This window comes from Plasmodium fragile, assembly GCF_000956335.1.
Source record: "Plasmodium fragile strain nilgiri unplaced genomic scaffold supercont1.65, whole genome shotgun sequence".
Classification (NCBI taxonomy): domain Eukaryota; phylum Apicomplexa; class Aconoidasida; order Haemosporida; family Plasmodiidae; genus Plasmodium; species Plasmodium fragile.
Window position 1 is genome coordinate 88,720 of NW_012192645.1, and position 16,744 is coordinate 105,463.

General features: G+C 40.6%; 5 protein-coding genes across 5 annotated transcripts; 3 read left to right on the forward strand and 2 right to left on the reverse strand.

Annotated features, from left to right (window-relative positions):
- Nucleotides 1–1,719: 1,719 nt before the first annotated feature.
- On the reverse strand, nucleotides 1,720–5,099 carry AK88_04509 (uncharacterized protein; the record flags this gene model as incomplete). The annotated part of the gene is made up of 6 exons (XM_012482119.1): nucleotides 1,720–1,901; nucleotides 2,094–2,265; nucleotides 2,512–2,685; nucleotides 2,859–3,496; nucleotides 3,608–4,467; nucleotides 4,615–5,099. The coding sequence occupies 6 exons, from the start codon at nucleotides 5,097–5,099 to the stop codon at nucleotides 1,720–1,722; spliced, it is 2,511 nt and encodes an 836-aa protein (XP_012337542.1).
- A 641-nt stretch (nucleotides 5,100–5,740) lies between these two features.
- On the forward strand, nucleotides 5,741–6,682 carry AK88_04510 (uncharacterized protein; the record flags this gene model as incomplete). The annotated part of the gene is made up of 1 exon (XM_012482120.1): nucleotides 5,741–6,682. One exon carries the CDS (start codon nucleotides 5,741–5,743, stop codon nucleotides 6,680–6,682), a length of 942 nt encoding a protein of 313 aa, XP_012337543.1.
- Nucleotides 6,683–7,496: 814 nt separating this feature from the next.
- On the forward strand, nucleotides 7,497–10,455 carry AK88_04511 (uncharacterized protein; the record flags this gene model as incomplete). The annotated part of the gene is made up of 2 exons (XM_012482121.1): nucleotides 7,497–10,134; nucleotides 10,316–10,455. The coding sequence occupies 2 exons, from the start codon at nucleotides 7,497–7,499 to the stop codon at nucleotides 10,453–10,455; spliced, it is 2,778 nt and encodes a 925-aa protein (XP_012337544.1).
- A 568-nt stretch (nucleotides 10,456–11,023) lies between these two features.
- On the reverse strand, nucleotides 11,024–11,756 carry AK88_04512 (translation initiation factor eIF-1A; the record flags this gene model as incomplete). The annotated part of the gene is made up of 3 exons (XM_012482122.1): nucleotides 11,024–11,118; nucleotides 11,313–11,497; nucleotides 11,668–11,756. 3 exons carry the CDS (start codon nucleotides 11,754–11,756, stop codon nucleotides 11,024–11,026), a joined length of 369 nt encoding a protein of 122 aa, XP_012337545.1.
- Nucleotides 11,757–15,043: 3,287 nt separating this feature from the next.
- Nucleotides 15,044–16,045, forward strand: AK88_04513 (uncharacterized protein; the record flags this gene model as incomplete). Its single annotated transcript, XM_012482123.1, has 1 exon — nucleotides 15,044–16,045. The coding sequence occupies one exon, from the start codon at nucleotides 15,044–15,046 to the stop codon at nucleotides 16,043–16,045; it is 1,002 nt and encodes a 333-aa protein (XP_012337546.1).
- Between the last annotated feature and the right edge of the window lie 699 nt (nucleotides 16,046–16,744).

Below are 16,744 nucleotides of genomic sequence, written 5' to 3' on the forward strand. Positions count from 1 at the left end.
CACGCTGCTTCTCGACGAGCGCGGTTTATCGGCATGGGAATTGGGCTGTGCTCGCCCACGTAAATCTTCACTTATCCACGTACGCTCCTCGCTTATTACAAACAACAGAAAAAAAAAAAATAAAACTCTCTTTAACCTTTGACCTTTCGAGCGCAATTTCTGTTCTCTACATTTTAAAAGCTGAAATTCTGTTTTCTTCCCGTTGGTCGTTTTGCGTTGTTCACGGGGTTTTTGCCGCGTTGGCCCTATTTTTGCAATGCTTTTTCCGCTTATGGAGTTTTCAAGGGTATCTAAGGTAGGTGCCCATCAAGGATGCGTATGCAGATGGACGTGCGTAACAATGTACGAGAATTGGCCAGTGGACCAATTCACCCAATTGTACCTAAATACGTGCAAACGTACTCACCGCGTAGGAAACTCAGTGGTAGATATGCACGTCATAACGGCAATTCATTGCATAATCTGATCCATCGGGCAAAGTCAAACACTTTCTCGTGAGCGTGGAACACGAAAAAAAAGTTTCTACTATCCTTTATTTTGCGTAATCATTCTTTTCATTGCCAAAGCAAGTTAGTTATTTCTTCTTCGTATTAAGCGATCCGATTTTTTTTTTTTTTTTTTTTTTTTTTTTTTTAGCCTCGCATATACACTCGAAAATTTAAGAACAAGTAGCGGAAAAAAAAAAAAAAAAAAAATTAATATACAACATTAATTTACCAAAAGTCATTTACAAAATGGGCGCTAAAAAAGAGAAGTGGTCAGAAGCTAAAATTCCAAGAAAGCTTCCAAAAAATCGGTTTCAACAGCGGGTTAAAATAAAAATACGCCTGCGAAGAACTCTAAAAAGAGCATTTTTAAATGTACAGAGTTAAAAAGTACCATATGTTTTTATTACGCACAACTTTAAATGCACAAATTTAAAATATAGAAATTTAAAAAATTCAGATTAAGCCAAAACGCTGTGGGTTACACGTTGGCTTGGTGGAGTAGAAGGTTTCTGTGGACTGGTGGAAGCACAAACAAATTTCGCACAGGGCCACAATAAATATATCTACATATAATATTTGCACCCCCTGGAAGGGAGAAAAATCCGTGGGGGAAAAACGCATGTAGCAAAATTCAAGGAGCGCACAACAAATGGGGGAGGCACGGCACTTTTTCAGACGCTTTAAAACGGTTACACCCTCCCGTTCCACAACATACCTTTGTACATGCACGCACACGCTAATTATATATATACCTACACATCTGTGCCATTGTACAAACATAAGAACGTGTGAATGTTTCTTTTCAGTAAAACAACAAGGTGACATAGCGCTACTCCCAAAGCATGGCACCAATTTTTTACTTTGGCAAAATGGCGTTATTTTACATCTGTACTGTGTAAGGAGACACTGCTGAGAAAAGCACAGCAATGCCAGTTTTAAAAAGGGGAGGATTTTGTTCTTCTTTTTAAATTTATTTGTTGTGTAGCACTCTTATTGATGGAAGTTTATTTTAAAAAAAAAAAAATTTCAAATTCAATTAGTTTTTCATTTGTAAAATAAAAATACTTTTTGAGCAAGTTCCCCATAATTCACGTCTTCACCCCCCCCACCGGTTAGTTCTTCTATCATGTTAACGTGATGAAAATATGCCAAACGCTCTCTTAATATTTGCCAAAAACTCAAATAATGCTAAAGGGGCACTTTTACGCCCTCACCCATTTGTCTTCCACCATTAGAATTCACCCCCCGCCCTAACGTAGTTGTAATAATTCTCCAATTCGTCCACATTTTTCCTATAACTGTCCTCCGTCGAAACCTGGAGCCTTTTTTCCATTTGTTCTATTTTCTCCGCGCACGATTTTACCTTGCCGTTAAGGTAGTTTTTGTCCTTCTCGAGAATTGCCAACCGGTTTGCTAAAAAACAGGGGAAACAGAGTTCAAAGCAATAACTACACGGTGGTTCGCATCGGTGTAGGCGTGCCATGTTATTGACCTGTCTCCCAAATGTGTACATAAACGCATAAACACATTTGGAGGGCCCCTCTGTATGCCTATGTACACTGCGCTAAAGCTGTTTCTCCCGCGCCACTCCCACTTTTCGCCCACCTTCAACATCCTGACACATTTGTGAATATATTTCCAAAATGGATTTCTCTTCGAAAGTCATCACTCTTTTGAAATTGCATAGGAGCTCCTCATGCTCCGAAAAATAATTCAAATATTTGGTAAACCCATTAGTTAGTCTTTTAAATATGTGATGTATTATGTACAGCACATTCTGAACAAAAGGGGAATTAAAAAAAAATAAATAAATAAAATAACTGAGCTAGCCATTTTTTAGCTAGCTGCTTTTTTTTTTTCCCATTTTTTTTTTATGTTGTAACGGGGTTGCAATAACTGGTGGTATCTTTACACGGCGTGGTTTAGACCATTAAGAATAGATAAACCTGTTCCTCATGTGTGCATATGTTTACCAACAAGGTACACAGTGCACACGCTGGAACTTGGCGCAACTTATGCTCACCTCCCATTTTGCAGTCTCAGCCAAAGCATCCGTCTTCTTCGCTGCCATTTCGGCCTGGACAAGTACCCAAATTTCTAGCAAAATGTGAAATATCTGTTTATTTGTCTTCACGTGCGTTCTGATTAACTTCAAGCAGTAATCTCTTTCCACCCATTGTAGGAGAACATTTAATGCCTGAGATTGGTCGAAGTGGTTAGGGGAGGGGAATGTGTGTTACGTGTTAGGGGTTACTCGGAGGAGAAACAAAAATGCACTCCTCTGTATATATCTACATATGCACATATATAGTTTTTTACACTTCTGCACACACGTCGAAGCGCCCCACCCTCGCTTGCAAACAAACTGACCGCAGTCTTAAGGTGAGCGTCAATTCCCCTAACCACTTTGAGGAAATCCACCAAGGAAACTCCTTGAGCGAATTTTTTAAAATCATATAAATTGTTCAACAGAGACATATTTAAAAAGCGTAAAAAGAGCAAGCAGTACACGCCATTCTCGAGTAGGAACTTTTTATTTTTCAACTCGTTCACTATTACATAATTAACGAAATGGAGTGAAATATTCTTCTTCTCCGTCTCTTCCGCCTTCTCGTTCTCATTTTTTATGCTCATTTGCGCGAACGTGTAGAGTATACCAAAATAGTATAGTTTCAATGAATCACATTCTTCCTTCTTCTTTACATTTTCAACTTTTCCACCCTGGTCAATTTGGAGGTATAGCTCTTCCACAAGCTTGATAAACTCTTCCTTAAAGTATTCCCTACACACGTCTTCATTATGTAAACACAGGAAAAATAAAGCTTCCACGTGTTTGAGGTACAGATAGTTGTCGTGCCCTTCTGCATCCTTTTCGTTACTACTGATGTGACTTACGAGGGGTATCACCTTTTCTGCAATTTTTTTTTTCCCAATGATAGATGCCCCATTGCAGCTACTTATCGCATTAACGATATCGAAGCATAACAGGTGCAACATTTTTTTTTCATCTGTTGGTGGAAGGAAATGGGAAGAGGGAAATAATGGAAGTGATGGATATATTATGAGAGTGGCTCAGTGTAAACACAGCCGCACATCTAATGCACACGTCTTAGCCGCACCTGGAAGGGGAGAATTACAGTGGACTAAAAAGCTGAGAATCAGATCCAAAATGCTATCAATCATTTTTTCTGCTTCTCCCCGCATTTGGTAGTTGTGGTGAAACATCCACAATGGGTTGGAAGAGCAACAGGTATGTGAACAGCTCCCTTTATGTTTGAAGCTCCCGCTATCTGCGCACCCTGCAGAAATTACAGACTCGTACCAATTCAGCACAACTTGCAGTACATTTCGCAGGGCACAAAAAAAGGCGCCGAGAAAATGACCAAACGGATCATCATTATCCTGTAAACGGTTTAAAAGGTTAGCCGACCGGATAAGACAATTCACATCCTCAATTAATTTGTTCATATGTTGGAAAAATAGAATTTCATCTGTACCAGAAACGTCGTCAGTATGATGATCAAACAGGGGAAAATTAGCGCAACACATTCCCCCCTCTATAATGTACGAAAATAATCTGAACAAGTCAGCACAAGACAGATCGAAATCTCCATTTGTAATTTTTTTGTCAACTATTTCTACTAAGGTGTTAACAAATTGGAGGTCACTCTTGGAGGTATATATGGTCAGCTGTTTCAAATTTCGCTTAGCTATTTTTATAACTACCTGAATGAGGAAGCTGTTTTTACAAGAGACATTCCTCTGGTATAGTGCTTCCGACATGGTAAACTTATTCATTATTCCGCATTTTATAATATCTTTATCAAATTCTTTTCGCTCCGTTAGTAAAACAAAACTGTGGATGATATCCTCGTCGGCTTGCTCATTTTGGCCATATGCATTGCTTAGAATTTCAGCGATCCTTCCATAAGATATTATTTTACAGTACAAGCACGCCAGGCAGTTCCTCTCGATCAGCCTGAGATGGAGGGGTAGAGAGAAGTCAAACGAACAATAAAATATAAGCAGGGGAAAAATACTTCCACGCGTCGCTACGTAAAAGAAATCGATGCGCCTCCTTGTTACACATTTACAGTACGCTTCTTTTGCAGCTCTCCAATGTTACCTCAGCGCAGATACCAGAAACAAGTTCAGATATTTCACTATAGACACCACCAAAAGGGGTTCGTCTTCTGAACTGCTACTTCGCGTCTCTCCTCCCTGCTGCCTCTCCTTTAAATGTCTAACCAACTCATGCAGGCATAGAAAGTATCGCCTGACCTGCTTTACGTATAGCCCATCCTCAGCTCTCTTAGCCTTCACAAACGAAGTAGACGCATTTCTTAAATGGAACAACAAAATCTGTGTACAAAATTTGTCATTCGTATGCTCCTTAAAATTTCGTATGAGTAATGTTAAAAAGTTGTTTAAATTCTCCAACTCTGTGCATGTAAAAAACTTCCGCTTTTCATAAAATTTAAAAAGAAAATGAATTATTTGTTCCTGCACATGATCAGGTATCCCTTTGACTTTGTCCCCCCAGACAAGTTCGCAAATTTGGTTAAAAGTCACTTCGCGAGAAGTGGACGAATCGGAACTTGGGCCCCTCATGGGTAGAAAAGATTGTTCGTGGAGGAATGAAAGAATTATGTTTTACTCCAGAGGCATCTTTTTTTTTTTTATGAGTTCCTCTATCTACTGCTTCTCTCCCCATAAGCATAGCTTCACTCGTGACAGGACGCTCAGTAGGACGCAGCTCTCTCCCCCTCTGTCCAATCTTTTCACACAATGGACATTATACTCATAAGTTTGAGATATTTTCCCAAGTCGTTCCTCTTCCAAGGGTCTATCAAAAAGTCCTTACCGTTTGGAGCACGTGTGCGCCCTTTTTTATGTGCAACATAAGGGGAAAAAAAAAAAAAAAAAAAAAAAAAAATGACACAATGGACATAACACTGAGGACAAGCTGCTTAACCACAATATAACATTCGAAAGGGCTAATTGACGTTTCCTTTTTTTTAACTCGTCTAACGGGAGAAACTAAGCGCAAACCTTCGATGAGTTAAAGACGAATAGAGGAGGAAAAAAACAGGGGGGGAGAATTTCGCACTCATTTTTTTTTTGCGAAAAAAATTGTCCCCTTTTGGCCTACCTCTTCCTTATTCTGCGCACTGTGTTCTCTGTTCATCTGCACGTTCCCCCCAAATGTCCATCAAAATGAAAACAACCTTCCCCCCCTGAGTGAATCAAATATGAGCGCTTTACCCCGCAGCAAAACGTGCAGCGTGCGTAGAATTCGCAACATCGGTGAGTCCGATGAGCACCTGTGTGAAGACCAGCACAAGTCACCCCCATATAAAAGAAGAAAAACGACGGAGTTTCAACAATCCGGAAGGAGGAACAATTGGGAAAGCATCTCCACCAGTGAAGTGAAGATACAAGGACGTTTCTCCTCCGAAAAGGAACACATACACAAGGAACCACCCGCCAAGGATGACGCCACAAGTAAATCTCCCCCCAGTTGCTCAGACCCACAGAATGCCTCAAAGGAGGAAACGCAAATTAAGAAATACAGCATCGATTTTGATACCTTCAATGAGAGCATGTTCGATGTAAGTATCGAGCTCGGTGATAGAGACCTAGGGGAAGGTCCCCAATTTGAATGCACATCAGAGGATACGGAGGGAGACACAGAGAGTGCTCCTTACCAGAATAACGAGGATGAAAAGGATGACGAAACCGAAAGGAGGAGAGATAACCTCAGAAGAAGCAACCACATGGGGAACAGAGACTACCATGAGGAGAAGGGGAACACACCCAAATCGTCTATGCACTTCTACAATAGCAGTGAGAACTCTTCGCACAGCTCCCTCGACGTAAACGAAATTTTACAAACAAGGACCCACGAACGAGTGGAAAAAAAAAACAGAAACACGTACATCCTGCAACACAAGGAGAGAATTAGGGAAAGGAAAAATGAAAAAAAAAACACAAAAAATAATAGCACTTATAGTAACAATTTAAAGAATAACTTTTTAAAGATTACCAAAACGACAAAAGACAATGTGAAGAGGGCCAGCATCGCCAGTGTCATGCTCGAGAATTTGTCTAACCGGGACCCCGACAGCGACTTCGGAAGCGAAGTTAGCAGTGGCAACAGTGAAAACAGCCATATGAGTGAAAAATCAATATAGGGATGGCACAGCAAGTGCCTCCCTAAATGTACTAAAGAAATCTTCATGTACTCTCCACAGGACGTAGCCTTAAATAGGGGCCCATTACCACGACGGCCAATTTGACAAAAAAAAAAAAAAAAAAAAGGATCACTTCTCTCTTCTCTTAGTATCTATTTTGTTTTTCACCATTTTTAATATCTCCCCTTTTTTGCATGCTCAACTTTAAAACGTTCACCCTTCATCTATAACTACCCAACCCTACTACATTCCCTTTAAACGTTACCATGTGCTGTCCTGAATGCACAAAAATGAAAAGGCTGAACGGCAAGGTTCCTCCTTTTGGAACTAAGCGCCACGTGGGTGTAACTAAGAAATTTCTCAGGAGCCACCTTTATGTGCTCTTGAGGGAACGTCCATTTTTTCTTTTCCACAATCATCACATTGGAAAAGTTTGAGAAAAAAAAAAAATAATAATTTTGTGTGGGGGCGGAGGAGGGATATCTATCAATGTTACTATGCTTTTACTAGTTAATTTTTTTTTTTTTTTTGTCCCTGGGCGCGCCGCTGCATAGCTCTCGCATCGGTCTTTTTTTTTTTTTTTTTTTGTCAGAATGGAAAGCATTTCATTTTGCACTTCTCCTCACAAGTAGGATACCAAACAGGGCATTCCCTTTTTGCGTGTCTATGTGTAGGAGAGGAGGGATTGGCCAACGTTGGGGCGCGGACCTCCACACAAATATGGAACACCTCCGAGGGAATCCTCATCTGTACAAAGAAAGGTACCCCTCTCTAACACGGATACGCGCATACCCTTCATAACATTCGTGACAAAATGACCACGCAAAAGGAAGAAGCGTTAAAGATAAGCAACGTGTATCTGCATCGAGATGGCAAACTGGAACTCATAAAGGAGTTGGAGAATGTCTTTATTAAGGAAGTATTCACATGTGGCCACAGCATAAACATTTTCATAAAAGGGAAAGAAGGAAACAAACACAATACGTTTATTCAGTTAGACAGCACACCACTTTCGAGTGCATCTTCCAGTGGAAAGAGCTACTTAAACATATCCTCCAGTGACATAAATGATTGTGAATTTTTAACTAGAGATTTTGTTTTGTATGCTTTGCGCAGGAAGGGAACTCCGTCTAGTGGATCCTCGCAACATGGAGACCATTTCGATCACAACAACAAGGGGAGTGTTCTCCAGAGGAGGGACATAAAATCGACGACGGTGCATCGTGGAAGGGTAGCTACATGGTGTTGCCCCTTACAAAGTGAGAGTTCCCTTCAAAGAGGGCACACCGATATAACCCCTCTTAAAGAAAATGCGCAAAACTACATAAAATGGTTGCCCGTCAATACGAAGAAAATTTTTCTGGGGGAATTTCAATTTTACGGACTGGACGAGGAAAATAAAATTTTCACATGGCATACAGATGTTCATTCGAAAGACAAAATAATTTACAACTATCAAACAAAATTTGTTAATTATGTAAACCTGCTGGATAAAATAAAAATAGATAATGTATCATGCGGACAAAGTCACGCTCTCCTTTTGTCCACAAATAAAAACTGCTATGTGATGGGCAGTAATGACATGTACCAAGTATGTGCAGAAAAAAAAGGGCAAAAAAAAATTCTTTTTTATTCCTCCCCGCAACTGATCAAGTTGGGCGAGGATGTGAACAAAAAGGTGAAATTTATTGCTGCTGGATATTCACACAACTTAATTTGTACTTACCAGAATGAGGTATACGGGTGGGGGAATAACCTACACGGTCAGCTATTTCTTGAGGACCCCTTTGTAAAACGGCCCACGCTTATTTTCGACTCCAAACAATGGCACAAACTTATGGTAAAAAAGCGGAAGCTTAAAAGGGTCAACAAAACGGGTACCAATAGCTACACACTAGCAGCCGCATTTAACGACCATGTCGCAAAACAAAGTGGAAGTAGCCAGCCCGAGTACAACGACGAAAATGATAACCCCTCCCAGACACCCAACAGGGCACAGCATCCCCCACATAAGTACCCTCAAAGGGACAAATTTGCGAAATGTATTGAACTTATCAATAGGGATAATTATGAGTATAAGAAAACGAAAAAATGGAGAGACAAAAATAAATTCAAAGTTAAAAAATTATGTTGTGGGTTTTCCTTCTCCTGCCTTCTTTTAAAAAATAATAACTGCTATGTAGTCGGGAAGACCAACCCCACACTTGCTAGTAAAAAGGAAAAGATAGACACCCTTCTCAGGATAAATAAAAAAAAAAAAATCGAGGACATTTTTTGTAATTTTTTTAATATCATCCTTGTGGATAATTTAAAGATAGAGAAAATTTGTCCCCAAATTATTCACCCCTCTTCCGACAGGGCCATTTTTCTCCACTTGAACTTCCCCCTTAAGGATTCCCTCAACTGCAGGGTTGGGCTTAACCACATGAATCAGGACAATTTGGTTAGTTCTTGCTCACAGGGTGGCGCCTTCCCGGATGCCAAAAAAGGGGAAACCCCCGAGAGGCTGCATCTCTACCTAAGTTATGACAATGGAAGTGACGAGGGATTTGGTGAACAGGACAGAAGGGATCATAAAGATGGAAGTAGTCACCCGTTTGACATATCTGCACACACACTATGGGAAAAAAAAAAAAAAAAATATTGGACATCCTGCCAATTTTACCAAAGCGAAATGGAAAGAAAATTATTCCTCAACTTATACAATGAGCATTTCTCCATTCAGTACAAACAGTGCAGCATCATGCTGACCAGCTACAACGGACAGGTTTTGCAGCTCTCCCCGAATAACTGCGCACTCATGAGGAATATAAAATTAAAAATTAAAATTAAAAAGGCACCAATCCAAGTCGAGTCCGACAACGTCTACGTGCTTTTCCACTTCACCGATGAGTACAATAATGAGGTTTTCAAATATAGCAAGGGGAGCATCAGGCGAGGTGGAAATTACATTTACACAAAGGTTCCTTCCATCCTGGAGGAGGACGTTCTAGAGGGTTGGGCAGATGGAACAGCCGGGAAACATGAAGTTGATGAGGTCAATAGTGCCGCTTGCATTGGGGGAAATTCCGACACACGTGACGAGAGCGACATCGCCAACAGTTGTAGGGACGCCCCCACCGGCGAAGACACAACCATCAACACTCACCGCTTCACCAAATGCAACGTGCATTACTCACTGGGTCACAACTTCTACGCCGACTCTCTTCCCATCACAATCATAAAACCGGATATCCTCAATATCACACCCAACTTTGTGTACATACACGACAATAGCCCTATTCGAATAAACATGCTCCACCTCTCTAGCAACTTCGAATATATTTATGTCACTCTGAGTAACCCCCGTCTGCCCATTATACGTGCGAAGGCCTACTACGACAGCGAAGAGGGAAACTTCTTTTTCGCTGTCCCTCCAATTCCTACAGGAGTTTTCCAAAAGGCTCAGCTGGGTAAAACAAAAGAGGGGGGGCAACAAAATTAGGGGATTGGCAAAACCGCTAGAAAGTAGCGCGCTCACTAGGGGGGGCACCCCCCCTGTCGGCAGAGATTTATTTCCTCCTTTTTTACAATCATTTTTATCCTCATCTCCTACATTTTCCAATGTTAAAAATGTTTCCCCTCCTCCTTCAGGCTTCATAACACTCCACGTATCCGTTTCGTACAACAATGTAGAATACAGCCAGAATGAAGTTATCCTCACCATATCAAATGTGAACCCGGAAGGAAGCATGGATGATACCAATGGGGGCAATAATGAGGGGGAAGGGTAAAATGGAGGTGGGCATTACGAAGAATAAGCCATTCGTTTATATGACTCTTTCCTCCTTCTCCCGGAGATATAAATAATGGCACACACAATGTTAAGCGGCATCAGAAATGGGAAAATACCCGACGGCGCAACTTCCTTTCCTTGTGCAGAGTTGTAACCCCTCACCCTTTTCCCGGTTGTGTCCTTGCCAAGGACCATGGCAACGTTTATCCATTTTACATTTTAACATTTACACATGTGTACATACCACGACGGGGTGACTTCAACATGTGTGCATAGTTCCAGAGTACGGACCATGCCCGCGTGACGTAACCTTTTGGGGGATGGCCGTTCTGCTTGCCATTTTGACTTAGCTTATTTTTATGACTTTATTTTATTCAATTTTATTTTATTTTTTTTTTGCTAATACGCGTGACATATGTGTTTAGTTTAAATATGTACATTATGGAAGAAAAAGAAAAAAAAGGGGAGTTACAAAAAATAAATAAATTGATAAAGATATATTTTTTAAAAAAGGGCAACATTGCCAACGAGGACATCACACATGCACACAACAACACGGAGCGCTGTCAAACAAAACGGAAAATAATTAATTCGATTCTTCCGCGACGCACATGTGAATACAAATTGTGGGCATCTTCTGCTCCCTTCCTTGTCGTTATATCTGCAAAAAGGGAAAGAGAGAAAAAAAAAAAACAAAAAAATGGGGAAGACATCCAAATGAAGTGCAAACTGAATACACATAAAGATCTACACATACATATATACATACATATGCACATGCACATGTGCACACGTTCATCATCGTGGGTGTGGCGTAGGGTGCGTTTTCCCCCCTTCTGCTGTTGATTCGTCCACTTACGTCTTCTATTTCCAATTTTCTCGCGTTGTTCATTTCTTCTTGGGCCTCCTCGTCAGATTCATCGTCCAAAAATTCGACTCCGTTCTGTGCGTCGTCATCAAAAATGTCCGTTTCGTTGATTTTGGCAGTTTCGGGCAATTCTCCGTGCGTTTTCAGGCTCCTTGCCTCGTCAGGGGTGTATCTGTGTAAGGTAGGAAAAAAGAGAAAGGCAATGTAAATTGGGTTGATATGTTCTTCTTCACATGTTTTTTTCCCACTAGTAGGTGTGTGAACGCAAGCAGCAAAAAAGGGGATAGGCCCAATGGAGTCACAGCTGCGATTGGCTAGTCCCTCTTAGATATTTTCAATTACTTCGCAATGACATCCGCCTTGCTGTCTTGATAGTCCCGCAGGGATACTAAAATGATATCACCAGAGTTAATCCAAACCCTCTTTCTCATTTTCCCCCTATGAAAGAAAAAAAAAATTGGACATTTCACCACCATATACCATTAAACTGCAGGTATCTATGAGGAGCGCATACGTTGCAACGTGAACCATGTGTACTTCTTTTTTTCTCTTTCTTCTGATGCTCTTTCAGCACTTACCTAATATGACACAGTCGCTTTACGCCATCAAAGCAATGGGCCTCCAATCGGCCATTTCCCAACATCCTTAACACTTGTGCGTATTCTACAAAAGGAAACGAGAAAGCACCGAATTTTTTTTACGTCTTTTTTTTTTCGCTTAAATAGTACACCACGCACATATTCACCGGTGTGGAAGTCAACAGTGCATGGGGGTCATGTCCGCTGCGACTTCTTTTCGACACATGGGCTAACGTGTACATAAAGACATAAACACGAGAGAATAACAAGGTGCACTCGTGTGATAACACGAACAACCCTCGTTCTCCCTGGCATACAAATGTTACCTTGGTCTTCCTCCTTGTATAGCAGTTCCCGCTTCTCCCCTTCGTTGTCATTTTTTCCTCTCCTTCTGTTTTTTCCTCCCTTTCCTATACACAAGTTTCGGATCAAAAAAAAAAAAAAATAAAATAAAATAAATTTGAACACACGCACGTGTTGCCTTTTTAAAAAAGCATGTCTGCCCGGGCTGCAGACATACGGTAAATATGTTGCGCTCAGAATGAGAGTATTTCCTTCAAAGTACTCTCGGCGTGTGTAGAGTGGGAGTAATTATACATCACACGAGTGCGCAGAAGGTGTTGCCCCTAAAGGGGCTGCAGTCTACAAAAGGCAGCGGGCTTAACCTTTATTCTTTGGCATCTTCTAGACGTTCACATAAAATAATTTCCCAACGGAATTTTCAACTATGATAAGTTGCTTGTCTTCCTTTTTTTTTGTTTTGACAATGTAAACGGCTCACAATTTACACTGTTGCATGTGCATCCGTGATAACTCCCAGATGAGCAGATGATCGTGTGACAACCGGCAGTGCAGGCGGGCAGCAGGCCGTATGCGCTCGGGAAATTAGGAGTCTGCCTTATTACGTATTGACTGACAAAAACAGTTGCTGTTTCGTTTTTTTTATATTTTTTCTTTTTTTTCTACGCGGGGATACAACACGAGCTATTCTTCTTCTGCCTTATCCATACAAAATCGTATGCGTTTTTTCCCAGAAAGGGCAGATAATTTGTTTTTTCCTTAGGGGTGGAAATTAAATCTAATTAAACTAAACAAGTTCTATCTGCTTCTGTTCTTTTCTCTTAACTACATATCATTAAATCAAATTAAAAAAACATACATATATACTCAAAATTGTTTTATATTTTATTTTATTTTTTTTTTTTATAACATGGTCAGGTGATTTTTACGCTGCAAGGCGCACAAGCGCGCAAATGTAAAGTTACAAATTATTTGGGGCCTCAAAAGGGGAAAAATGACGAAAGGCAAATTTTAAAAAGTCATAGGCAGCTAAATGAGTAAATATAAATAAATGCTCATCGTATCGACGCAAGCACATATACGTGTTACTTGCACATAACGTGTATAATGTAGCTACCCCTGTGGCTGTCATGTATATAAATACATAATGATAAAATGCTTTTCACAGCACGTCGGCATGGGAAAATCTGAATAATGCAGAATGGCAGATAAAAATTGCTGCGGAAAAAAATTGCAATAAGCACTGAGAGCAATTATATTAGCAAAATAAGTAAAAGGGGGGACCCTATAAAATCAAATTGGCCAAAGGAGAAAATGCAATTGTGCATATAATTATTATGGGGTATTATATACAAATAGATGAAGCAGGAAAAAAAAAATATATTGTATTGAGGGGGAAAAAAAAAGGGGTGGGTGGGCAAACAGCGAAAAGGCAAATGGAAAGAAAAAAAAAAGAAAAGAACGTTTTTTTGCTTTAACGGATGGTGATATTTTATATGCCCATTGTCGAGCCAGAGTGCCATTAAAAAAAAGCGTCGTATTGGGGCACAATATAAATGTGATTTTATAGCTTTATAACCCTCCTCGGAAGCGAACCTTGCGGGATTGCAACGGGCGGTGCATATGTATATAGTCCCGTATGGTGGCATATACGCGCGCATATATAATTTATTGCAGCCTGTTTCCCAAAGGGATGGTAGGTTATCTGATGCCACAAGTCCTTTCTCCTATCATTTTCTTCTTGTCACTTTTTCTTCTTATGTTTTACTTTTTTTGTTCCTGTTGCCCCTTTTTATTTTTCCTTTTTTTTCCTGCAAATAGCTGAATAATGCAAAAGTACCCAACCGCGGCGACTGTTCTGGAATTTCTGCTTTTTTTTTTTTTTAAATGACTGCTATCATTTTGAAAAAAAAAAAACCCAAACCGTCTTGTTCGCATCAGATGTCACATAGAAATAAAGGAATGCCTTTAGTTACCGCATTGCATACGCCAAAGGAAAAGGACGAGGAACGTTTTTTTTTTTTTTTTGTTCCCAGCTTGTTAATCGTGTCCCCATGATTTAGTTGCGATTCTTTTGTACATAAACGCATAAGCGCAAGATTTGTACGTCCAACGTTTGCATGGAGAACTTTTGAAGGAAAAATAATTATCCACAAGGGAAACATTTCGCATCATTTTGTATTGCATCGTTCTGTGCCGAACCCCTACGTGCTGCCTGTTTTTGCTGTCCTGCTAGCTTTCCCCGCGTCGTAGCATATGTATGTCCAGATGGCCACCTACTGAGAGGCACTCAAAAATGGCCACCAGTCATGGTCACTTCCAGGGCCGCAAAAACTGAGCATATAGCCCCATGCGTGCGTAACGCAGTGGTACAGATGTGCAATCATTTATATCTGCTTCTACATTGTGCGAACTTTCTCGAAGTTTGAACCGTGAACGTTTTAAAACAAGAGCACACAGGAAGACATATCAAGGAAGAGTAGTCGGATAATCGATAACACAGTTTCCACAGCATGTCCGTAAATTAGTCACATAACACAGGGACAAATAAAACGAGAACCTGCAAGGGAGACCCAGCTGAAGTGCCTATTCGAAACGAGGAACAATCCAAGGATACAGAAAAGAAAGGTGTGTAACTGCGTGCGCAGGGCAGGAGACTCAATCTGAGCTGTTTCGGAGAGTCCCCCACCTGACCTTACACACGTTCTGCGTATCAACTTGCGGGAAGGGTACATCCCTATATTGCATACTTCCACGCGGCGCATTTCCCTGGTCTACTCCCTTTCCCACTGTTCACCTGCCTACCGCTACCCCCGTGACAAGGATACGCACGAGCCAAGATGAAGGGAGTGAAGTTCAGGGATAACTTCGTGAAGCTGAAGGAGGAGGGACCCCGAAACGCAACGACAACAAATTTCTACGGATCGTATTTCTTGTCCGAAAATGAACACATGTTTGATATAAACGAATTTGAAAAAAACCTGGAAATGAAGATGCACAAAAATGAAGAGAACTTGCTAATCCTTGAAATAAAAAATTTAAACGTATCCATTGCAAACGCCCTGAGAAGAATAATGCTGGCAGAGGTACCAACCATTGCGATAGAAAAAGTTAATATATTTCAAAACACAGGAATCATTGCTGACGAAATGTTGTGCCACCGTTTGGGACTTATCCCATTTAAGTTTGACGCAGATTTGATCAATTTCAAAGAAGAGTACGAAAAATATAATCATTTAAATTGTTTTTGTTTTAAACTTCATGTGAAATTTACGAAAAAGGTTGGAAGTAGCGAAACTTCCCAGAGCATTTACTCTAGGGACCTAAAATGGTGTCCCATTAATGAACAACAGAAGGTACGCTTTCAGAAAAACCCACCCAGAGTTGTCGATGATAATATATTGATTACAAAATTAAGTAATGGACAGGAGATAGAATTGATTTGCTTTTTGGAAAAAGGGATTGGGAAAACTCATGCCAAGTGGTCTCCTGTTTGCACTGCCGTGTATAAAATGTACCCTGCATTTTCTTTTAATACGTCTGAGACGTTTACCAAGGAAGAAAAAAACGACTTGGTAAACATTTGTCCAAAGAATGTCTTCGATGTTGAAGACAGTGACACCTTGGTTGCCAAAAACCCTTTAAATTGCTCATCTTGCAGAGTGTGCATAGAGAAGTACCCCAAAAAAATTTCCTTCGAAAAGGTCAAAAATCATTTTATTTTCACCATCGAATCAACAGGGTGCTTTTCTGCGGCTGACATTTTCAGGAAGGCACTCCTCATCCTGAAAGACAAGGTGGTCAGCGTCAAGGAGGTCTTGGAGGACCAGACTAAGACCTAGCGTAAACGAGGTCCACCTACACATCGCAACGTGGAGAAGCTCAAACGTTGGAGGCGTGTATAATTATTTGGGCCCCTCCCTCGTTTTACCTCTTTTTTTTTCCTTCCACTGTTTGATTTCTCACGCCAAAAATGTGCTCTTATATTTGTTTTCCTCCACACTCAATTTGGCTAAAACTGTTCCTTGTTTATTCCCATATGTTTGTGTTTTTAATAACTCCCCCCCTTTTTTCTTTTTTTTTTTTGCGATAATTTGTAATTACCCATTTGAAAATGCCATCCTCGGTTGTCAGGTACCATGTTCGTTAGGACATACGGTGGGGGTGCACTCCCCCGAAGCCTCCCTTCCTGTGAGCATTTTTCAGCGGGTAGTGTGTATCCGGATGGGTTAGGACACATACGTCACCCTCCGGGTAAACGCAGTTCGTCTACCGATTAGGACACACCCCTGAGAAGCGAGAGGTGTTTTTTTTTTTTGTCTGGCAGATGCTTCTCCAGAATGGAACGAATAATGTGGTGCATTCGATGCTACGTCGAGTTTCGTTACGCCATGTTACTCACTTGAGTAGGCGCTGATCAAAAAAAAGGTGCGAAAAAAAGGAAGCAAAAAAAAAAAAAAAAAAAAAAAAAAGTAAAAATGGGGACCCACGAAAAATCGCTAACGATGAAGTTAAGTCGAAACGAAGATGAAACGCCTCAT